Consider the following 24,897-nt stretch of genomic DNA (forward strand, 5'->3'; position numbering starts at 1 on the left):
CTGACAAGGCTGTGTAAATGTAGAAGTGATCTGGGAGGAGGACCAAAGGACTGAAGAGGGGGGAAGAGTCCCGGCTGGTTGGGACCTCCACAGAGAACATCTCCTCACTCATATCTACCTGATCCAGATGGGATCTTGATGGAAGTGAACTAACCCTCTCATATCTATTGATGATGTTTTTATATTTTTCCAGGACACGCCATGGAGAAACCCTCAAAGGATCGTCTCACTTTATCTCGAGGTTGTAAAATGGAAGATGAGGACATCACAGGAGATTGTGGAGGAGAAAAGACAATGATCTCCACTATGGATGGTGGACTTCACAGTGTGGATAGACCATGGAGTCCCTCCGACTCTGAGCAACCTCGTACTGTGGGGGATGGGGCCGGGATTCAGGGGAAGAAGACATTTTCCTGTCTTGAGTGCGGAAAATGTTTTGTAAGTATATCAGCACTTGTTGTACATCGAAGTTCTCACACGGGGGAGAAGCTGTTTCCCTGCCTTGAGTGTGGGAAATGTTTTTCAACAAAGTACTCGCTTCTCAGTCATCAGAGGCTGCACACGGGCGAGAAGCCCCATGTCTGCTCTGGGTGTGGAAAATGTTATAGGAAGAAATCTCAACTTAATAGACATCATCAATATTACAAAGGTGAGGAGCAGTATTCCTGCTCTAAGTGCGGGAAATGTTTTTCGCAAAAGTGTGGTCTTAATGAGCATCAGAAGTGTCACACGGACGAGAAGCCATATTGCTGTCCTGAGTGTGGAAAAAGTTTTTCATGGATGTCTGATGTTACTAGACATCATATTATATCCCATATGCAGAATCAGCTTTTTCCCGGTTTTTTGATGCGGGAAATGTTATCTACAGAAATCAGAAGTCGTCAGACATCAAAGATCTCACAGAAGGAAGAAGCTAAACTCCTACCCTGAGTGCGGGAAATGTGTCACATAGAAGTCTTGTCTTCCCAAACATTAGAGAACTCACACAACCCTTGAGGCGAATTAGTGTCCTGAGTGCGGGAAATGTCTTCTATATGGATCATATGTTGCCGTACATCGGAGATCTCACATCGGGAAGAAGCTCACCTTGATCTACACCTCAGAAAACACGTGGCTGAGCGCTCCTCTGATCTTTATAATGGAAGAAACACTTTATAAGGAAATCAGAGATCACTAAAGACTTCAAAGTTCTGTCTGTCTTCCTCTGCTAGGAGAGAGGAGGAGGGGGTGCCACTGCCGGTTGGGTCCCTCTAGGAGAGAGAAGGAGGGGGTGTCACTGCCGGTTGGGTCCCTCTAGGAGAGAGAAGGAGGGGGTGTCACTGCCGGTTGGGTCCCTCTAGGAGAGAGAAGGAGGGGGTGTCACTGCCGGTTGGGTCCCTCTAGGAGAGAGAAGGAGGGGGTGTCACTGCCGGTTGGGTTCCTCTAGGAGAGAGAAGGAGGGGGTGTCACTGCCGGTTGGGTCCCTCTAGGAGAGAGAAGGAGGGGGTGTCACTACCGGTTGGGTCCCTCTAGGAGAGAGAAGGAGGGGGTGTCACTGCTGGTTGGGTCCCTCTAGGAGAGAGAAGGAGGGGGTGTCACTGCTGGTTGGGTCCCTCTAGGAGAGAGAAGGAGGGGGTGTCACTACCGGTTGGGTTCCTCTAGGAGAGAGAAGGAGGGGGTGTCACTGCCGGTTGTGTCCCTCTAGGAGAGAGGAGGAGGGGGTGTCACTGCCGATTGGGTCCCTCTAGGAGAGAGAAGGAGGGGGTGTCACTGCCGGTTGTGTCCCTCTAGGAGAGAGAAGGAGGGGGTGTCACTGCTGGTTGGGTTCCTCTAGGAGAGAGAAGGAGGGGTGTCACTGCTGGTTGGGTCCCTCTAGGAGAGAGAAGGAGGGGGTGTCACTGCTGGTTGGGTTCCTCTAGGAGAGAGAAGGAGGGGGTGTCACTGCCGGTTGGGTCCCTCTAGGAGAGAGAAGGAGGGGGTGTCATTGCTGGTTGGGTCCCTCTAGGAGAGAGAAGGAGGGGGTGTCATTGCTGGTTGGGTCCCTCTAGGAGAGAGAAGGAGGGGGTGTCACTGCCGGTTGGGTTCCTCTAGGAGAGAGAAGGAGGGGGTGTCACGGCCGGTTGGGTTCCTCTAGGAGAGAGAAGGAGGGGGTGTCACTGCCGGTTGGGTCCCTCTAGGAGAGAGAAGGAGGGGGTGTCACGGCCGGTTGGGTTCCTCTAGGAGAGAGAAGGAGGGGGTGTCACGGCCGGTTGGGTTCCTCTAGGAGAGAGAAGGAGGGGGTGTCATTGCTGGTTGGGTCCCTCTAGGAGAGAGAAGGAGGGGGTGTCACTGCCGGTTGGGTTCCTCTAGGAGAGAGAAGGAGGGGGTGTCACGGCCGGTTGGGTTCCTCTAGGAGAGAGAAGGAGGGGGTGTCACGGCCGGTTGGGTTCCTCTAGGAGAGAGAAGGAGGGGGTGTCATTGCTGGTTGGGTCCCTCTAGGAGAGAGAAGGAGGGGGTGTCACTGCCGGTTGGGTTCCTCTAGGAGAGAGAAGGAGGGGGTGTCACTGCCGGTTGGGTTCCTCTAGGAGAGAGAAGGAGGGGGTGTCACTGCCGGTTGGGTTCCTCTAGGAGAGAGAAGGAGGGGGTGTCACTGCTGGTTGGGTCCCTCTAGGAGAGAGAAGGAGGGGGTGTCACGGCCGGTTGGGTTCCTCTAGGAGAGAGAAGGAGGGGGTGTCACTGCCGGTTGGGTCCCTCTAGGAGAGAGAAGGAGGGGGTGTCATTGCCGGTTGGGTCCCTCTAGGAGAGAGAAGGAGGGGGTGTCATTGCTGGTTGGGTCCCTCTAGGAGAGAGAAGGAGGGGGTGTCACTGCCGGTTGGGTTCCTCTAGGAGAGAGAAGGAGGGGGTGTCACTGCCGGTTGGGTTCCTCTAGGAGAGAGAAGGAGGGGGTGTCACTGCCGGTTGGGTTCCTCTAGGAGAGAGAAGGAGGGGGTGTCACTGCTGGTTGGGTCCCTCTAGGAGAGAGAAGGAGGGGGTGTCATTGCTGGTTGGGTCCCTCTAGGAGAGAGAAGGAGGGGGTGTCATTGCTGGTTGGGTCCCTCTAGGAGAGAGAAGGAGGGGGTGTCACTGCCGGTTGGGTTCCTCTAGGAGAGAGAAGGAGGGGGTGTCACTGCCGGTTGGGTTCCTCTAGGAGAGAGAAGGAGGGGGTGTCACTGCTGGTTGGGTCCCTCTAGGAGAGAGAAGGAGGGGGTGTCATTGCTGGTTGGGTCCCTCTAGGAGAGAGAAGGAGGGGGTGTCACTGCTGGTTGGGTCCCTCTAGGAGAGAGAAGGAGGGGGTGTCATTGCTGGTTGGGTCCCTCTAGGAGAGAGAAGGAGGGGGTGTCATTGCTGGTTGGGTCCCTCTAGGAGAGAGAAGGAGGGGGTGTCACTGCTGGTTGGGTTCCTCTAGGAGAGGGAAGGAGGGGGTGTCACTGCTGGTTGGGTTCCTCTAGGAGAGAGAAGGAGGGGGTGTCACTGCCGGTTGGGTCCCTCTAGGAGAGAGAAGGAGGGGGTGTCACTGCTGGTTGGATCCCTCTAGGAGAGAGAAGGAGGGGGTGTCACTGCCGGTTGGGTCCCTCTAGGAGAGAGAAGGAGGGGGTGTCCCTGCCGGTTGGGTCCCTCTAGGAGAGAGAAGGAGGGGGTGTCACTGTTGGTTGGGTCCCTCTAGGAGAGAGAAGGAGGGGGTGTCACTGCTGGTTGGGTTCCTCTAGGAGAGAGAAGGAGGGGGTGTCACTGCTGGTTGGGTCCCTCTAGGAGAGAGAAGGAGGGGGTGTTACTGCTGGTTGGGTCCCTCTAGGAGAGAGAAGGAGGGGGGTGTCACTGCTGGTTGGGTCCCTCTAGGAGAGAGAAGGAGGGGGTGTCACTGCTGGTTGGGTCCCTCTAGGAGAGAGAAGGAGGGGGTGTCACTGCCGGTTGGGTCCCTCTAGGAGAGAGGAGGAGGGGGTGTCACTGCCGGTTGGGTCCCTCTAGGAGAGAGAAGGAGGGGGTGTCACTGCCGGTTGGGTCCCTCTAGGAGAGAGGAGGAGGGGGTGTCACTGCTGGTTGGGTCCCTCTAGGAGAGAGGAGGAGGGGGTGTCACTGCCGGTTGGGTCCCTCTAGGAGAGAGGAGGAGGGGGTGTCACTGCCGGTTGGGTCCCTCTAGGAGAGAGAAGGAGGAGGTGTCACTGCCGGTTGGGTCCCTCTATCAGTGTTGTCTGATCTCCTCTGATCTTCAATGGAAGACATCATGGTGAGAAAGGTTCTAGATATTGCTTGTGTATGAAGAGAAGGGGAGATCAGACTACATGACAGGACTGACCTTTTCTGTGAAGTAGTTATCAGCCTATACAAGAATCTTCATTTGCTTGGAGAGAGCCCCCTGCTGGAAGAAAGTGGAAAATACGGCATTATCTGATGTAAAATGTTATATCTGTGTAATAAAAATGCAAATATATTAATATGAAACAAATGAAGAATAAATATGACCTTTCTTAAACTCATGTAAGTTGATTGATAAAAATCTTCCTTCAGATCTGTATGATGAAATGTTCTTTTCTTTTCCTTTATTCCTTTTTCTAACACTACAAGTACGGCCCATCCTGTAGGTTTTAGTTTTAGTCTTAACAGCTTCAATACCGGGCCTTTCCCCCCTTCCCGCCCAGAACAATTTTCAGCTTTCGGCGCTGTCGCACTTTGAATGACAATTGCGCGGTCATACAACACTGAACCCAAATTACAGTTTTATCATTTTTCCCCACAAATAGAGTTTTCTTTTGGTGGTATTTGATCACCTCTGCGGTTTTTTATTTTTTGAGCTATAAGCAAAAAAAGGCTGACCATTAAAAAAAAAAAAAAAAATTGATGGGCAATGATAGGCGCCACTGATGGGCACAGATAGATGGTACTGGATAGGCAACACTGATGAGGTGCTACTGACAGGCATGACCGAGTGGCATCTGAAGGGCACTGACAGGCATTACTGATGGGGCACTGATTGCCACTTTTATGGGCACTAGTTGGCACTGATTGACACTTTTATGGGCACTAGTTGGCACTGATTGACACTTTTATGGGCACTGGCAGGTGTTTATTATGGGGTACAGGCTGGCAGGTGATGGGCACTTACATTTGATGGGGGCTGCACTGATAATCAATGTGCTGATTATCAGCGCAGACCCCCCTCTGATCGGCTCTTCCTGTCAGCGTGAACCGAGGAAAGCCGTTTACCGGCACTTCCTGGTTCACGCTATGATCAGCTGTGATTGGTCACAGTTGATTAGATGGTAAGAAGCCTCTGTCAGAGGCTCCATACCACGATCGGAGTTGAGGTGTGTCAGACTGTCACATAGCACCTCCGATCGCCACGCTACGTGCCCCCCCCCCGCGCTGTTACCCTGGTCACGTCATATGATGTCCGATCAGGATAACTAAACCACTTTGCTGCCGTCATATTGCTATGTGGCAGGCGGCAAGTGGTTAATCGTGTGTCTTGAGTTCCCTGCCGGCGGACCCCCAAAAACACTTTTCCAGGGTTGTTGGTAAGAGGCTCTTGTCCTCATCAACATTTGGCCAAGGTACCCCCCACCATGTTGAGAGCATGCAGTCTGGTATGGTTTGGAGGAGTATATTCTCACCCCCCCCCCCCTTATCCTAGCTAGCTAAACTGCATTCTTGGGTAAGGGTCTGGTTAGGGGTGGACTCCATGTTTTTCTTTTTTGAAATCTACATGTGGTTACCCCTTAAATCTATACCAGACCCCAAGAGTTTGAAATGTGTAGCGGCCATAACCCTTAGCAGGACGGACTTGACTTTTGGGCTTACTGGTTACCTCCACTTGGCTTATTCTTCCATGTCTAGGGGTTCCCAGAGTTAGTACCCAACAACTTTGGACACTGACACCATAAAAGTCCTTTAGAAAGGTTTTTATTTGCAGGGGTAACATCCAATAAACACAGTCTCGTATGGGAACAGAGGGCAAGGGTGAAGAAGCTCAGGCACCTTGAACTGCTAATCACCAGAAAGTCTCTAATACCACCCAGAGAGTAGCCACTCGCAGCTTGGCGCCTCAAAGCTGAACAAATCTCTAGCCAGAGATTATGGCAGTCGGCACTTTGATCCAGAGCTTGTAAAATCTCTGACCTTGAATAACTTGTAACGGAAAGTGAACAGGAACCTTTTCCTCAGTACCTGAAACGTTCTCTGTCTCCTTGGCAGTACTGGAAAATGCGGATTCGCTAATGTCCTTAACAACCCAGTAACCAGGCACTTCTTGAGATGCCAGCTTGTTGGCCCTCCTCCAAAGAGTCCTCCCCCGGTCGCTTACACGAGCTGCGGTGTCCCTCCAAGCCGAGAGCACACCCGGACGCCTTGAATCCTCCCTCAGTTACTGCGCCTCGGACCAGCCGGTTTCCGAGACTCGGGAACAGACGGATCCCTACCCCAGACCAGGCGGGTCTATTGGGGCTAGTCAACCAAAGCATATTGCGGAGCGACGTACGTTCCCGTGACCGGGACCCCTCGTGGGGCTACCCCTGTCCAGCTACAGGGACAGGCAGCTATGGCCTCACGATCGAACCTTGAACACGTGACTTCAACATCTTAAGTACCCTTCCCCAGACTCTTCAGCGAGGCTCGGCACACCTACTGATTGGTTCCAAGGAATGCCGATACCTAAAACGTCCAACTAGGCCTGGTTCTGAGCCTGTCATGTGCACCTGACTGTACACATGACCAGGCAGAACTCTAAGCCCTTGTACACACGGTCGGAGATTTCGACAACCAAATCCGCCAGATCTTGTCCGTCGGATCTTGTCCGAAACTGTTGCATACACACGGTCGGACTAAGTTGTCGAAAAATCCGATCATTCAGAACATGATGACGTTATTTCGTTACGATGGGACTACGTTCACGCTAGTAGCCAATAGCTTTGATGTAGGAATTTGATCTGAGCATGCGTGGCACTTGGTCCGATCAAAATTCTCTACACATGATCGGAGTATGTCCGATCAAACCAGTTGGTCGGGAAATATTTCCAACAAGTTGGAAAATTTGGGTCCGATGGATATTCCGACGGAATCAGTCCGATGCATACCACACACAGTCGGATTATCCGACAACACGGTCCGATGGGACACATTCCGACGGATTCTCCGACCGTGTGTACAAGGGCTAACACAGCCCAGCCAAACTGATGTCAAAGTTAAACCTACACATTAGCCCTCAGAACCCCTTTACTGTTCTGAGGCAAAAACTAAATTTGTACAAGGCAGACCTGAAAATTCATACAAAACCTGAAAGGCCTGGTATGAACTTTGGGGGGAAGGGGCCTTACACCATTTTTTTTGTGGGATTCCCTATTAACATCTATATCAGACTCTCATTCAGGCAAAGGAGAAGGAGAGATGGTTAAAAGAAAAAAAACACAGCATAGGGGTTCCCTCGTAAATTATACAGGGTCCTTCAGGCTTGGTATGAATTTTAAGGGGGGGACCCCCACACACGAAAAACCTAAAATAAAAAAACTGAAGTGGGTCTCCAGACCTTTTGGATTTGGTATGGATTCAAGGGGAAACACCAAAAAATCAAGAGAAAAAAGCATGGCTTACTCCCCAAAAAATCCATACTAGACCCATACCTAGCCATGCAGCTTGGCTGGCCAGGAAAAGGGGGGCGAACATGTACCTCCCCTTCTATACCAGGCCACATGTTACAAATGTAGACAAGTAAAAAAAACACACCCAGTTTTTGACAAGTTCCACCTGATTGCCTTACTCTAGTCCTCTACCATATGTGGAGTCGCAACAATTACATCTAGGTCACAAAAAGACATCAAATAGAACTTTGACGGGGGAATCAGACTGCTTGGACCTCAGAAGCTGAATTGGGACACAGGACTTCGGAAGCCAAATCAAGATACAAAACCTCAGAAGTCAAATCCGCAGAGTCGGGCTGTGCATCAGGCGGAGAGTCAGTGGAGTCAGGATGGGCAGCAGGTGGAGTCAGTGGTGTCAGGGTGGGCAGCAGTTGGTGAGTCAGTGGAGTCAGACTGGAAAGCATGCAGAGAGTCAGTAGGGTCAAGTTGGGCAGCTAGTGGAGAGTCAGCGAAGTGAAACTTGGCAACAAGCAAGATGTCAGCGGAGTTAAGCTTGGCAGTAGGTGGAGAGTCAGTGGAGTTAGGATGGGCAGCAGGTGGTAAGTCAGTGGTGCCAGACTGAGGAGCAGGCAGAGAATAAGTGGAGTCAGGATGGGCAACGAGTGGTGAGTGTCAGGGCTGGGCTCAGCCCTGCCTTCTCAAAGCTGGCTGCTCAGCTGTCGGCTAATTGCCAGCTCCTATTTCTCCACAGTGACTCAGCTGTTGATGATATCCTGCTCGTCAGTCCTGCCTACTTAAGCCGTCCAGCCCAGATGATCTCTGCCTTCGCCTTGGTCACATCTCTAGAAACGCTCTTCTGTGTTCCTGTTAAAGACTTGTTTGGCTGACATTCCTTCTGGCTCCAGATCCTGCTTGCTGTTCTACTACACTCAACTCTGGCTCCCTGATGTTTTGGCTTGTCTGACTATCCGTTACGGTTCCTAAACTCTGGCTATGTTTTACTCTGGTTACCGTTTTGTTATTATTATTAAACAAGTGTGATTTAACTGTACTTCCTTCTCAGTCTGATTCATGGTTTCTGACAGTGAGTCAGTGGAGTCAGGATGGGAAGCATGCAGACTCAGTCTGTAGGGTCAGGTTGGGTGGCAGGTGGAGAGTCAGTGAAGTCAGATTTGGCCACAGGCAAGATGTCAGCAGAGTTAAGCTAGGCAATAGGTGGAGAGTCAGTGGAGGCAGACTGAGCAGCAGGCAGTGAATCAGTCAAGTCAGCGAGTGGTGAGTCATTGGACTCAGGATGGGCAGCAGGTGGTGAGTCAGTGGAGTCAGGATGGGTAGCAGGCGGTGAGTCGGAGTCAGGCTGAGCAGCAGGCAGAGAGTCAGTGGAGTCAGACTGAGCAGCAAGTGGGGAGTCAGTGGAGTCAGGCTGAGCAGCAAGTGGCGAGTCAGTGGACTCAGAATGGGTAACAGGGGGTGAGTCAGGCTGAGCAGCAGGCAGAGAGTCAGTGGAGTCAGACTGAGCAGCAAGTGGTGAGTCAGTGGAGTCAAGCTGAGCAGCAGGTGGTGAGTTAGTGGAGTCAGGCTGAGCAGCAAGTGGTGAGTCAGTGGAGTCAGGATGGGCAACAAGTGGTGAGTCAGTGGACTCAGGATGGGCAGCAGGTGGTGAGTCGGGAAGGGGCAGCAGGTGGTGAGTCAGTGGAGTCAGGCTGAGCAGCAAGTGGTGAGTCAGGATGGGCAGCAGGTGGTGAGTCAGTGGAGTCAGGCTGAGCAGCAGGCAGAGAGCCAGTGGAGTTAGACTGAGAAGCAAGTGGTGAGTTAGTGGAGTCAGGATGGGCAACAAGTGGTGAGTCAGTGGACTCAGGATGGGCAGCAGGTGGTGAGTCGGGAAGGGGCAGCAGGTGGTGAGTCAGTGGAGTCAGGACGGGCAGCAAGCAGAGAATCAGTAGGTTGGGCAGCAGGTGCGGAGTCAGTAAAGTCAGACTTGGCCGCAGGCAAGATGTCTGCAGAGTTAAGCTAGGCAGTAGGTGGAGAGTCAGTGGGGTCAAGCTAGGAAACAGGAGGAGAGCCAGAAGAGTCAGGCTGATCGGCAGATAGAGAGTCAGGCTGGGCAGCAGTTGAGGTTCCTGAAGTCAGTCTGGGCAGCAGGCGGAGAGCTAAGAGGAAGCAGGTAAAGTTGACAGTCAGGCTGTTCAGGAAGCGGAGAGTCTGTGAAGTTAGAAGAAGACAGAATGTCAGCAGAGTTGGGCTGGGCAGCAGGCAGAGAGGAAGCAGAGTCAGGCCGCGTACACACGCGGGGACTGTTCGCCCAACTTTGTCCGTCAAACAGTTTCGGCAAACAGTCCGCTCAAAATTAGCATGGACGGACATGGCCACACACGACGAACGAACAGTTTGCTGAAACCGTGCGCGATGACGTGAACGGCACGTACGACGGGACGAAAAATACGACGTCCTATACACTGCATTATAACTTTCGGCGTGTAAATCCTTTCTGAGCATGCGCGGAACTTAGTTTGACGAACAAGCCTACACACGAAGGGACTGTTCGCTGAAACAAAGTTTCAGCGGACAGTTTTTCGGAATTTCCGAAAAACCTTGTTCAGCGGACTGTTCGCTGAAACTGTCCGCTGAAAGCCCACACACGAGCGGACTGTTTGCCGAAACACTGTTAAGCGGACAAAGTTGGGCGAACAGTCCCCGCGTGTGTACGCGGCCTCAGACTACAGCACCTTAGAAGCCGAATTGTGATACAGAACCCTAAAGGTCAAATCAGGATATAGGACCTTGGAAAATAAATGAGCAGGTTCAGGCAGGGGAGCAGGCAGAGAGTCAACATATTCAGGCTAGGCAGCAGGTGGAGAGTAAGCAGACAGGGACAGCACCAGATAGCTGGGGAATAGGGGCAATGTCCACCAGCTGATCGGGTTGTGGTATTTTGTCTACTGCCCATTCAAAGTCTGTATATGGTGGTTGGGAGTGAGGAGCTTCTTGGTTGCCAGACAATGGGTGATAGAGGTCTGGTAAAGGAGGGAACTCAGAGGTGTAAACCTGAGGGTGGAGGAAAACATGGAAGAAGCAAAGCTGCAAGAGACCTCATCTTTTTGTGTGACCATATATATATTTTTTGTAACACACGCTAACCACTATGGACAGGACAAGTTCTGATGTCACTCCTGATCTCTCCACCGTTCTGACCCCAGCCCCTAACTATAACACGCATGGTCTGGGATTAGGCTTGGAAGCCAGTGGCTGTAGCAGAAGAGATGTTCCTGAGTAGTCAACTGGAAAATATACAAGCAGATCCCCATAGCGGATAATATGAGCTCACCCGAGGCTTGGGGTTTAAGAACTAACTGGCCTTCACCTGAGCTCCTGATGGTGGAGATGGGTTTTACTGTGTGCTAATGCCAGGTTGTGGCCCAGCAGGAAAAAAAAGCAAGCCGGGGGTTGGATAATGTATGAAGCCGACCAGGAACAAGTAGAAGCATAGTCAAATAACAAGCCAAAAGGTCAGTATCGAGTCATAGCTGGATGGGATCAGACTGAAGAGTAGTCCCTGAACAAGCCAAGGGTGGATAAAGAGTGGTAGCGAAGATAAGGCCGGCAGCAATTATGCAAAGGAGCAAGATATCGTCTGGAAAGAGCACAATAATCTGGCAAACAGGAAATGCAGAGACATGGCTTTAATCAGGAAGCTCACGGGAGGAGCAAAAGGGCTCAACATTCACCAGAATTAAGATACAAAGTAAGGTTGCCCAAGGATTTAGGCAAGGAGCTGTCCGGCATCTAGGGTTGCCACCTTTTCTTCAAGCCAAACCCCGAACACTTTAGCGGCCTAGGACATTTTGGGTGCCCCAAGGAGAGTAGTAATGTGCTGCACATAGCGCGCCGCAGTGAACAGTAGGTGTGGCCAAATTGCTCTTGCTGATGTCATTGCCCTATCCCCCTGTGATGCCGAACCTGCCCGCGTACAGCCACCCCCAGCTCCTGGCCGCCAACAGATTTGTGTGTGACTATCTTGGTCACTTGGGGAGCCACAGCCCGGTCTGAATAATGTGTCTGGGTTTCAGTCCGCCTGAAACCTGGACACATGATTCAAAACCCGGAACTGTCCGGGTGAATCCTGGACAGTTGGCAACCCTACCTGCATCCCTGATGGCAAAATGAGACAAGCCACAGCCACACACCACAGAGTTTACAGGTTTGGATCCAGATCCTGATAAAAACCTACAAAAGGGAGTAAAGGAAGGAACTTGGCACATAAACAGAGGGGTGATGGGTAATCGATGATTGCTTACTAGGAGTGGATTCAGGGGAGTCACCGGTCTTGCAAAGCAACATAGATATGTTCTTATCATGTTATACAGGTTATTTGGTTGTCTGCCGGCTGGTGGTAAGTTAAGCTTGGTTTTTCCCTTGGATTTATCCTTTGCCTTGTTTGTACGTGTTTTTATCATGGTGGAGAGTTCTTTCCAAGCAACTTTTGCCTATGTGGCAAAATATGGGCATGGTTTACGTAAAACTGTGGGCGTGGCATACATGGGGGCGTGGCTCAAAGGGGTGTGGTTAGAGTCTGAGATGAATGCGGGGTGGAGAGGGAAAGGGGAGGAGGGATGGAGGGACAGCAGCTCCCCGATCCTACACCACAATAGCAATATGTGTTTTCCAGAGTTTGACAATCAGCAGATAAAGATACTCCAAACACCTGGTGTTGGCGCTTCAATCATCCCGGCGCCATGATTGTTATGATGTCAGGATGATTGAAGCGCATTATTTCTATTATTACATTGTAATATGAAATGAAATCATTCAACTCACCATAATGCAGAATCAGTGGGAGCCATGAGTGAGTCACTAGCCACGTTGCCTGCCACCAGATGCCATCAGGTGCCCCCAGCAGAGTCCCTCCTTACATCAGGTGCCCCATGAGAGGTTTGGCTAAGATCAAGTGTAGTATCTGTTCTTATGAGTTACCAGGAAGTGGCGCTTGCTTCCGTCCCTGTTCTACGGCGAGGTGGAGCAGGGGTGGCGGTTGCTATGCAAAACCTGCTGGTGTGAAGGTAACCCGGAGCGGTTTGTAGCCGAAAGGGAAGCCTTCTGATGAGGATGGAGAACCACTGGTTGGCGCCAGGGAGGGGACCCTGGCCTTCTGGCCTGGATTGTGGCAGCTTTAGCTCTGGTCAATTTTTCGGGAGGGAACGTTTGTTCCCCTTTCTCCCCCCGGGGGAACGGCCTGTGCTTCCCGAATGTAATTAGGTAGGAGTGATGGGAGCGAGGGTGAGGCCTGATGGCAAAGGGCTCTCACTAAGCTCCTGGATCTCCATGCCTTTCTGGCTGGGGTGGGGGCTGCTGTGGTCTGGGCTGGGGGGTCAGGGATGCTTCTGTTGGAGAGCCTATGGTGATGTGCCCCTGAAGTGGCAGTTCAGGGGTGCCTTATATTCACTGTGCTTGCACTTTGATATCTGGCACCTTGGTCACGTCACTATAACACATCTTTTCACACCTGCCTCTAGGGCCGGGCCTTTTGGCTAGGACCAGAGGAATTTTTGATTCCTGGCCGGAGGGCCTGGTCATTGTGTTTACACAATGGCCACCTTTTTTCACTCTCCCTCTTCACTATCCCTTCCCCACTTTATTTATTTATTTTATTTGTGTGTTGTGTGTCACGTTTTATGTTTGTCACTGCACGTTTGGCTAGTAGGGTGTCGGTCCTCAGGCCAACCCTGAACGTCTTGTGGGAGGGTGGACATAGGCCTTCTGGCTTGGTTCGCCCTCTCTTTGGGGGGTTTCCCTTCGGGGGAGCCCCTACCCTAGTACCTGGGTGGGTCTGTTTCGGCAGACCTTCCGGAGAAAGGCGGTCGTCCGGCTTTGCCTGGATGGGCCATGTATTTGGTACCTCAGTCCCCGTCTGGAGCCTAACACCCCGGGGGATCAGGGTAAGGTCCTTCCTTGTGGAGGACAGTAGACACCCGTTGCACGTTTTTGTGCGTCACTCTTGATGTGTGTCCACTTTTTTTGCCACCAGGTGGAAGTTTTTGGGTGTGTTTTGCACGCCATAGGCTTTTTCAATAAAAAAAAATCAGAGGTACCTTCCTCACATCTGTGTCCAACAGCGGAGCCCCTCCTTACATCTGGTGCCCCCATCAGTCCGCCTAACATCTGGTGCCCCTCTGGCATCCAGACTGCGCCCCTCTGACATCCAGACTCTGACTGGCCCCTCTGACATCCAGACTCACTGGGTCCCCCTGACATCCAGACTCACTGGGCCCCCCTGACATCCAGACTCACTGGGCCCCCGACATCCAGACTCACTGGGCCCCTGACATCCAGACTCACTGGGCCCCCGACATCCAGACTGGCCCCCGACATCCACAGACAGGCCCCCGACATACACAGACTGGCCCCCGGCATCCAGACTGGCCCCCGACATACATAGACTGGCCCCCGACATCCAGACTGGCCCCCGACATACACAGACTGGCCCCGACACATCCTCCAGACGCTGCACGCCGCCGTTGCCTCACGGAGACTTTGAACTGCGGCGCCACCCACTGCACTTCACAGACACTGGCAGCGGGGGTGGGCGGCACCGCAGCATTTTAATTGAAGACCAGCTTCTGGTCTTCTTAAAAATGACCTCTAGCGGCCGGCGGCAAAAAACGGGGAATTTCCCGGGACAAACCGGCGCAGTGCATTGTGGGCCGTTCGTATCACACGAATTTGATGCGAACGGTCCACAAAGTTCTGGTTTCGACGAACGGACGAACGGCCGATGTTCGATTCGAACATGGGTTCGAATCGAACACCGGGCTCATCCCTATATACGGTACATGCATGCGTTTCTTCGACACCGCAGTTCCTCTAAACTCCACAAGGTGGTGAGCTCACTTCCACCCAAACAGGAAGTCTCTATGGTAGGAAGGAAGGAAGTGGTGTCAGGTACAGACAGGAAGTGGTGTCAGGTACAGACAGGAAGTGGTGTAAGGTACAGACAGGAAGTGGTGTAAGGTACAGACAGGAAGTGGTGTAAGGTACAGACAGGAAGTGATATCAGGTACAGACAGGAAGTGGTGTCAGGTACAGACAGGAAGTTCCGGGTGAGAGGTGAGTTAGGAGGAAGTAGAGAGGAGGTAATTATTATTATTATTATTATTATTATTATTATTAATAATAATAATAATAATAATTAATTATAATACAGGATTTATATAGCAACAACAGTTTGTGCAGCACTTAAAAAAAAAAATATGGGGGGCGTGGCTAGCCAAGGAAGTGAATGGCTGCACTGTAAGAGAGCTCTGCTATCACAAACTCCCCTGAGCAGACCACAAAGTGACTTGTAAGCCCTGAGAGATATCTACCTCCACCAGAGATCAGCAGGAACACAATGATTATGTCAGCCAAGTGGAAAACAAGAGAGGGGCCCCACAATTTAAGTGCCTTCTGTAGCCCAGCCGGGATACAGAGAGACCAAGATGGAACCAGCCCCTCCCCTCCCTGTAACACAGAAAGACATGCCGCTGGCTCAGAACAAGATGGAGACAAGTACCCAGCCTCACAGTGCCAGAACAACACTGATTTCTAGGATGATATTCTGAGCCCAGTGAAGCAAAGAAGAAGGATCTCTTCTAATGAAGGTAAAGCTCCCTCAGACCACACTTACACACTTAAACAACCCTGATGATGATGATAAACTAAACACCATACCAACAGCAGGGCAACCCATTCTTGACACAACAATCAAAGATATGATAATGTCACTCAGAGGTGCCCTGCAACATGACATGATGAACTATATGCATAAATCTAAAATGGAGATGGATGCACTAGGTGACAGAGAGGACTACATGGAGAATAAAATGTGCAATTTCCCCTCAGCACACAATGATTTAGTGGACTCCCACTTAGAACTTGAAGAAGAAGTGAGGCAGCTCAGAATCAAAGTTGAAGACATCGAAGACAGAACTAGAAGAAATAATATTAAATTTAGAGAAATACCAGAAAATGTGAAGCCATCAGATCTGAAAAGCTTCATTAAAAAAATTATTTCAGTTTATTCCTTCAATTCCACAACAAGAGCTTGAAATTGATAGAGCTCACAGGCTACATAAACCGCATCATACCGAAACTGCAGAGAGATTTCATTGCCAGAATTCATTTTTTTGGAGCGAAGGACCAACTTATGCAATACGCACGCCGCCACTCACCACTCCCTGACCCTTATGCGGGTATTATCCTCTACTCGGACCTATCACAAGCGACAATTCAAGCTCGCAAAAACCTGAATTCAATTACGAATATCCTGCACAAACCACAGTATGATCTAAAAATGGGACTTCCCAACAAAATTACTAGTAGACTACAAAGGGACCTCCTACTCAATCAATAGGATGGAACAAGGTCTGAAAACCCTTCGCTCATGGGGTTTGATCGCCAATCTGGAAAATAACAAAATGGATACCAATGCATCCGGAACATTATCCCAAGACTGGTATAAAAAACCCTAATGAGCATGGTCCTCATAAGACAAGGTTCCTTTCTTGTTTTCATTTTGAACCTCTACAAGTATCCTCCATGTCCTCCTCTCAGGATTCAAAGGAAGCTCAAGGAAGACAGACTCCAGGAAATATTGTATTATTCCCAATAACCCCCTGTCCGTGAGTACATGTTACTGTACACTGGAGTTGCATCACAACTCCTCTCCCTTTTTCATGTTCTTACTCTGTTTTTGTTGATTGACTTTCCCTGTTACTTCTCACCACTATTCCTTTCTCAGTACACCTCTATCTACTGGAGGAAAAGTATATCTACACCGTCATGCTACTATTTACATATCTCAAGAACCACCTTATATACAAGTATGCTATATTACCTCATCATCCATCCTTACTTCATCAATGTCTCTTAAACTGTTATCAATGGATGTGAAGGGCTTACATAGCCCATTTAAACGGAGAGCTCTCTGGTCGGATGCTATCAAATTTGGAAGCGACGTCGTTTGTATCCAAGAATCCCATTACGCTAAGGATAACCCACCCACATTCAAATATCACAAATTTTCACTTCTAGCAACACCAAAAAGAAAAAAAGGAGTGATTACGGCTATAAAAGCAAAACAGATGCCCAAGGAAGATTCATAATTCTGGTAGCTTCATTAGACAATACAGTATATACAATTGTCAATATCTACGCTCCTAACAAAAACCCTCACCAATTCATTCACAAAGTGATCAAGAAAACAAAAAAGAATACAGAAGGGACACCTCATTGTTTGTGGAGACTTTAATGCTCCAATGGATCCGGACATGGACATATCCAAGAAAGGAAAAACCCCCAGAAAAGGATTGGCCAACATCTTTTCAGCCGAAGATATGTACAACCCCTGGAGAAGTTTACACACAACAGAAAAGGACTTTACTTTTTTTTCTAGCGTTCATAAGTCTTATTCCAGAATAGACTACTTCATCACAGACAAAAATCTCCTCCCAAAAATTACGAATGCTAACATCCACAACTTAACGCGGTCAGATCACGCACCAATTACACTTGAAATCAAACCTAACCAAATTTGCCCCAATAATTACTTATGGAGGAATAATACATTTATCCTTTCTCAGGAGAAATATCGGTCTTTGATGAAGAAAAGCATTGAAGAATTTTTTATATTGAATGATAATAGTTAATGACTCTATGGTGCTTTCACAAAGCCTATGCTAGAGGCCTACTAATACAGATAGCCGCCAGGGGAAAAAAAAGTAAAAATAACAAAATAAACACACTACTAAATTATATATCCAATCTGGAAGACTCACATAAAAAAAAAAAAAACCCCAAGATATAAATTTAGAACTTCAACTTAGTAACCTTAGAGCTGAACTCAGATCTGTCCTAATTACTGATCACGATAAATACTTAAAAAAATTAAATTTAAAATATTACTCCCAAGGAAACAGAGCGGGTAAATTACTAGCTTCTTGACTACGCCAACGTCAACAAAAAAATAAAATCCTGAAATTAATCCATCACAACTCAGGCAAAGTAATACTTAATCCCCAAGAAATAGTAGACACATTTTCACAATACTATGAGGCGTTATACAACTTAAAAGATGATAAAATTACCCCCCAACCTGACACCAACAAAATTATAGCATTCCTAGACAATGTCACTCTACCCTCCATTGACCCCATGTCTTTAGATCAACTAAATAAACCAATTTCCAATGAAGAAATCATAAAGGTCATAAATGATTTACCCAAAAATAAAGCACCAGGAGTTGATGGCTTATCAGCAGAATATTACTTAGCCTTCAAAGATATCTCCATATCTGTCCAAAATGTTTAATCAAGCAGCAAACTCAAAAACCTTCTCAAAAGAACTTCTAGAGGCCATAAAAATAACATTACCAAAATCAGGAAAAGATCCTATGTCCCCCTTAAATTATAGACCCATATATTTACTAAATTCCGATCTTAAAATATATGAAAAAATACTGGCCAATAAATTAGTCAATATAACCCCCTCAATAATTAAACATGACCAAGTAGGCTTCGTTAAAGGGAGGCAAGCACCCGAGAGTACCAGAAGGATGTTAAACATTATCAATATGATACATAACGACCGAATACCCTCTCTACTCCTAGCATTAGACGCTGAGAAAGCATTCGATTGAATGCACTGGGAATATATTTCAAAAACCCTATCCACATTTGGCCTGCAGGGCTTCATTCACTCTGCCATTATGGCATTATATACTCGCCCTACTGCAAACGTTTTCTCTTCAGGTATGCTATCCAGATCTTTCGCCTTAACCAACGGGACCAGACAGGGTTGCCCTTTATCCCCAATAACATTCTCCCTAGCGATAGAACCTCTAGCGGAATATATACGCTCCTCCCCAAATATCAAAAGGTATTACCATTGGCCAAGATGAACATAAATTAGACTTATTTGCCGACGACATTATACTGTCTCTAACTAATCCGGATTTGTCTTTACCAGCAGTAATTTCGGCCCTAGAAAAATGTAAAGAGGTGTCATATTTCAAAATCAACCAAAACAAATGTTATATTTTACCTATGAATATTAGACTTGTGCACAACGGAAAATTTCCTTTAGTTTCGGTTCGTAAAATACATCATTTCGTTCTGTTATATTCGTTATGTTACGTTAATATGTTTTCGGATAATTCGTTATTATTCGTAGAGTGTCGAATTCATTCGTTCGTATTAGTTGAAATTCGCTATTTATGTATGTATAGACATTCGTGATAATGATTTGTGGTTTGGAAAGTCATTTGTTTATTGAATCTTTTAACACACACAATGACAACGTCTCTTCTGCTCGGCTCAAATACAATACAACACCCTTCTAACTCAGTTCTCAGGAATGCACTTTGCCAGTAATCCATCCTCCGTCACAAAATTAATTAGCTGATTGGACTATAAGATTTACTTTGAGCTGACCTTTTGTTTCATTAGATCTTTAAAAAATTACCGAATCATGTTGAATTCATTCGAATTCATTTGTTATATTTCTTTCGTATTCGCTGTTATTCGTTATTTTTTTATTCGGACATTCGGATGCATCCGAATGTCCGAAAAGATGCAAAATTCGGTCGAAACGAATTGCACAAGCCTAATGAATATGCCTTTCGTAACAATTAAAAGCTTACATACAAGACATGGATTTAATTGGGACAACACATGGATAACATATTTAGGGGTGTAGCTCTCCTTTCCTCCAACCAAAATTTATGATGCAAACTCCCCCCCCCCCACTAGATCAAGTTAATCTAGATCTAACCAATATACAGAAAAGATGCAAACATTACCCAAAATTCTATACTATTTTAGATGTCTTCCTATACCACTACCCACCAAATTCTTCACGCAATTAAATTCTAAGCTCAAACAATTTATATGGAACAAAAAGAAACCCATAGTTGCATTTTCAATTCTAACCACCATAAAAAACTATGGAGGAATGAATCTACCAGACGTTAAGAAATACTACTTTGCTTCCATTTTAGACCAGATGAAATATTGGTTCTCTCCGGAGAAAAATAAACTCTGGCTAAATATAGAACAAGAATCCGCAAAAAATGATGACCTATCTGCCCTAGCAATAGCCAATGCCATACTCCCCAAAGTAATCACTCCCAATCTTTTAAGTATCAAAGCTACAATATTTGCTTGGAAACACATACTTTCTAAAACTAGACATATGGAAAATAAATCCAAAATAAGTCTTCTACAGAAGTTATTAATTACTGTAGAATTGGCTTATCAGTAGACGAATGGACCAAACAGGGATACAGGCTGTATGAAAACCTACCTATGGTTTACAAGGATGCTATTATGAGTAAGCTTGGAAAGTGTTTAAATGACTAAAGGACTTCAATCCCAATAACAAAATAGAGTTCCCATCAATTATATGGGAATATATATCTAACCAGAAGGACAATAATAGGAAGGGAATTCCATTGTTCTATGAGATACAATCCTCCCAACCAGCCAATAAAAATGCTCACATGTTGAAATGGGAGAGAGATTTAGATCAAAACTTCTCCTGGGAACAGGAAAAAATCTCTCCAAATAATGAACAAATCATCTTCATGCATAGAACACTGGGACAATGCTCAGAAAATAATTAACAGGTGGTATTTAACCCCTTATAAATGATCTAAAATCTACCCATCCACACCCGATATTTGTTGGAGGTGTAATGATGAGCAAACTGGAAATCTTATACATACCCTCTGGAGGTGCAAAACCCTGAAAAGCTTTATAGCAGATATAACAGGAAATCTTTCCACGCTTACTCCAGCCTCAGCCCTATTAGGTATTGACCTTGAGAAATATCCCATTATACATAGAACTATAGTGGTCCACATCTTAATAGCATCAAGACTCACAATAGCCAACCTCTGGAAATCTACAGAAGTACCCAACCTATCTACTGTTATAACCAGACTGAATACACAAACACAATTTTAATTAATGCTTGCTTACAAAAATCATTCCATTACCACATTTAGTAAAAAATGGAAGACTTGGATATCCCACCCTGGAGCCTCCAATTATTTAAAAGAATGCAAATTCTAACTTACCCCACAGCCTGAAATAATCTGTTCAATTAACTAAGTAATAGGCAGATGTAGAACATTATCTATGCTATCCTCTAATCTCTGAATTTCCTATATTGTTACCCTCCCCCTTCCCAATATTATTCCCTTAGTTATAGTTGTACAGGCTGACTAGAGGCTCAATGTGGTGACCTCCCAGACCTACAGCGTGAACCCATTTGGGGTAGGCTGGATTGGGCCATCAAGATTTGAACAAAACCTATTTTATATGCCTTTACAATGTTTTTTTTTTATTACAATGACATGTACCATTTGCAACAATCTTAATTGTTATGTTTTCTTTTGATAAAATAAAAAATGTATGAAGCAAATGGCCAAACAGCCAAGGTGGTGATCTCCCTTCTCCCCAGACAGGAAGTCTCTATGGAAGATAGGAAGTGATGTCAGCTAAAGACAGGAAGTGACGTCAGGTACAGACAGGAAGTTGCGGGTGAGAGGTGAGTCGGGAGGAAGTGGAGAGGAGACATTCCTGGAACTGGCAGCAGAGGAGGTAATAAGATCTTTTTATTTTTTATCCATAATTTTTTTATTTTATCAAAAGAGAACATAACAATTAAGATTGTTGCAAATAATAATATCTTTTTATCTCATATTTTTTTTTATTTTATCAAAAGAGAACATAGCAATTAAGATTGTTGCAAATAATGATATCTTTTTATCTGATAATTTTTTTTATTTTATCAAAAGAGAACATAACAATTAAGATTGTTGCAAATAATAATATCTTTTGATCTCATAATTTTTCTATTTTATCAAAAGAGAACATAACAATTAAGATTGTTGCAAATAATAATATCTTTTTATCTCATATTTTTTTTATTTTATCAAAAGAGAACATAGCAATTAAGATTGTTGCAAATAATAATATCTTTTTATCTCAAAAAATTTTTATTTTATCAAAAGAGAACATAACAATTAAGATTGTTGCAAATAATAATATCTTTTTATCTCATAATTTTTCTATTTTATCAAAAGAGATCATAAGAATTAAGATTGTTGCAAATAATAATATCTTTTTATCTCATAATTGTTCTATTTTATCAAAAGAGAACATAACAATTAAGATTGTTGCAAATAATAATATCTTTTTATCTCATATTTTTTTTATTTTATCAAAAGAGAACATAACAATTAAGATTGTTGCAAATAATAATATCTTTTTGTCTCATATTTTTTTTTATTTTATCAAAAGAGGACATAACAATTAAGATTGTTGCAAATAATAATATCTTTTTATCTCATATTTTTTTTTATTTTATCAAAAGAGGACATAACAATTAAGATTGTTGCAAATAATAATATCTTTTTATCTCATAATTTTTCTATTTTATCAAAAGAGAACATAACAATTAAGATTGTTGCAAATGGTACATATCATTGTAATTAAAAAAAACATTGTAAAGGCATATATAAAAAATATATATATATATATATATATATATATATATATATATATATATATATATATATATATATATATAAAATTATTACCTCCTCTGCTGCCAGTTCCAGGCATGTCACCTCTCCACTTCCTCCCGACTCACCTCTCACCCGCAACTTTCTGTCTGTACCTGACGTCACTTCCTGTCTTTAGCTGACATCACTTCCTATCTTCCATAGAGACTTCCTGTCTGGGGAGAAGGGAGATCACCACTTTGGCTGTTTGGCCATTTGCTTCGTACATTTTTTATTTTATCAAAAGAAAACATAACAATTAAGATTGTTGCAAATGGTACATATCATTGTAATAAAAAAAACATTGTAAAGGCATATAAAATAGGTTTTGTTCAAATCTTGATGGCCCAATCCAGCCTACTCCAAATGGGTTCATGCTGTAGGTCTGGAAGGTCACCACATTGAGCCTCTAGTCAGCCTGTACAACTATAAGTAAGGGAATAACATTGGGTATCAATATAGAAAATTCAGGGAGTAGAGGATAACATAGATAGTGTTCTACATCCGCCTATTACTTAGTTAATTAAACAGATTATTTCAGGCTGTGGGGTAAGTTAGAATTTTCATTCTTTTAAATAATTGGAGGCTCCAGGGTGGGATATCCAACTCTTTTAATGTGGTAATGGACTAAATGTGGTAATGGAATGGTAATGGAATGATTTTTGTAAGCAAACATTAATTCAAATTGTGTTTGTGTATTCAGTCTGGTTATAACAGTAGATAGGTTGGGTACTTCTGTAGCTTTCCAGAGGTTGGCTATTGTGAGTCTTGATGCTATTAAGATGTGGACCACTATAGTTCTATGTATAATGGGATATTTCTCAAGGTCAATACCTAATAGGGCTGAGGCTGGAGTAAGCGTGGAAAGGTTTCCTGTTATATCCGCTATAAAGCTTTTCAGGGTTTTGCACCTCCAGAGGGTATGTATAAGATTTCCAGTTTGCTCATTACACCTCCAACAACAAATATTGGATGTGGATGGGTAGATTTTAGATCATTTATAAGGGGTTAAATACCACCTGTTAATTATTTTCTGAGCATTGTCCCAGTGTTCTATGCATGAAGATGATTTGTTCATTATTTGGAGACATTTTTTCCTGTTCCCAGGAGAAGTTTTGATCGAAATCTCTCTCCCATTTCAACATGTGAGCATTTTTATTGGCTGGTTGGGAGGATTGTATCTCATAGAAGAGGGAAATTCCCTTCCTATTATTGTCCTTATGGTTAGATATATATTCCCATATAATCGATGGGAACTCTATTTTGTCATTGGGATTGAAGTCCTTTAGTCGTTTACACTTTCCAAGCTTAACTCATAATAGCATCCCTGTAAACCATAGGTAGGTTTTCATATAGCCTGTATCCCTGTTTGGTCCATTCGTCTACTGATAAGCCAATTCTACAGTAATTAATAACTTCTGTAGGAAGACTTATTTTGGATTTATTTTCCATATCTCTAGTTTTAGAAAGTAAAGCAAATTTTGTAGCTTTGATACTTAAAAGATTGGGAGTGATTACTTCGGGGAGTATGGCATTGGCTATTGCTAGGGCAGATAGGTCGTAATTTTTTGCAGATTCCTGTTCTATATTTAGCCAGAGTTTATTTTTCTCCGGAGAGAACCAATATTTCATCTGGTCTAAAATGGAAGTAAAGTAGTATTTCTTAACGTCTGGTAGATTCATTACACACCAAACCGCTGTCTACGATCATCTAACAAAAATCTCCTCCTCGTTCCCAAAGTACGGTACAAATCGAAGTGGGATCGGAGATTCGCTGTCCAAGGACCTCGGCTATGGAACGCTCTGCCAACCAACAATTTTTCCTGGCCTTTAGGAAAAAACTCAAGACCTTCCTCTTCTAGTTGATGACAACTAAGCTCTTCACAGCGCCTTGAGGTGATTCAGTTCGCGTTGTGCGCTTTACAAATATTTTCATTCATTCATTCCTCCATAGATTTTTATGGTGGTTAGAATTGTGAGTGCGACTCTGGGTTTCTTTTTGTTCCATATAAATTGTTTGAGCTTAGTATTTAATTTGCGTGAAGAATTTGGCGGGTAGTGGGATAGGGAGACATCTAAAATAGTATAGAATTTTGGGTAAGGTTTGCATCTTGAATGCAGGTATTTTGCCGCCCCAAGATAAATGGGTATTCTGTATATTTGTTAGATCTAGATTAACTTGATTGTAGTGGGGGGAGTTTTGGTTGGAGGAAATGTGAGCTGCACCCCTAAATATGTTATCCCTGTGTTATCCCAATTTTGGTTGGGGGAAAGGCAAGCTGCACCCCTAAATATGTTATCCATGTGTTATCCCAATCTTGGTTGGGGGAAAGGCAAGCTGCACCCCTAAATATGTTATCCATGTGTTGTCCCAATTAAATCCATGTCTTGTACGTAAGCTGTTAATTGTTACGATAGGCATATTCATAGGTAAAATATAACATTTGTTTTGGTTGATTTTGAAATATGACACCTCTTTCAATTTTTCTAGGGCCGAAATTACTGCTGGTAAAGACAAATCCGGATTAGTTAGAGACAGTATAATGTCGTCGGCAAATAAGCCTAATTTATGTTCATCTTGGCCAATGGTAATACCTTTTGATATTTGGGGAGGAGCGTATATATTCCGCAAGAGGTTCTATCGCTAGGGAGAATATTATTGGGGATAAAGGGCAACCCTGTCTGGTCCCGTTGGTTAAGGCGAAAGATCTGGATAGCATACCTGAGGAGAAA

General features: G+C 45.4%; 1 protein-coding gene across 1 annotated transcript in view; it reads left to right on the forward strand.

Annotated features, from left to right (window-relative positions):
• LOC143955478 (uncharacterized) overlaps positions 1 to 24,897 on the forward strand; it is a 112,807-nt gene that overhangs the window by 63,672 nt on the left and 24,238 nt on the right. The window contains exon 8 of the mRNA XM_077465518.1: positions 194 to 927. Within this exon, the coding sequence (XP_077321644.1) occupies positions 194 to 927 (734 nt within the window). The remainder of the gene's footprint in view (positions 1 to 193; positions 928 to 24,897) is intronic.

Source organism: Lithobates pipiens, unplaced genomic scaffold, assembly GCF_037356315.1.
Source record: "Lithobates pipiens isolate NorthernLeopardFrog02 unplaced genomic scaffold, aLitPip1_a1.2 Scaffold_35, whole genome shotgun sequence".
NCBI classification, from domain to species: Eukaryota; Metazoa; Chordata; class Amphibia; order Anura; family Ranidae; genus Lithobates; species Lithobates pipiens.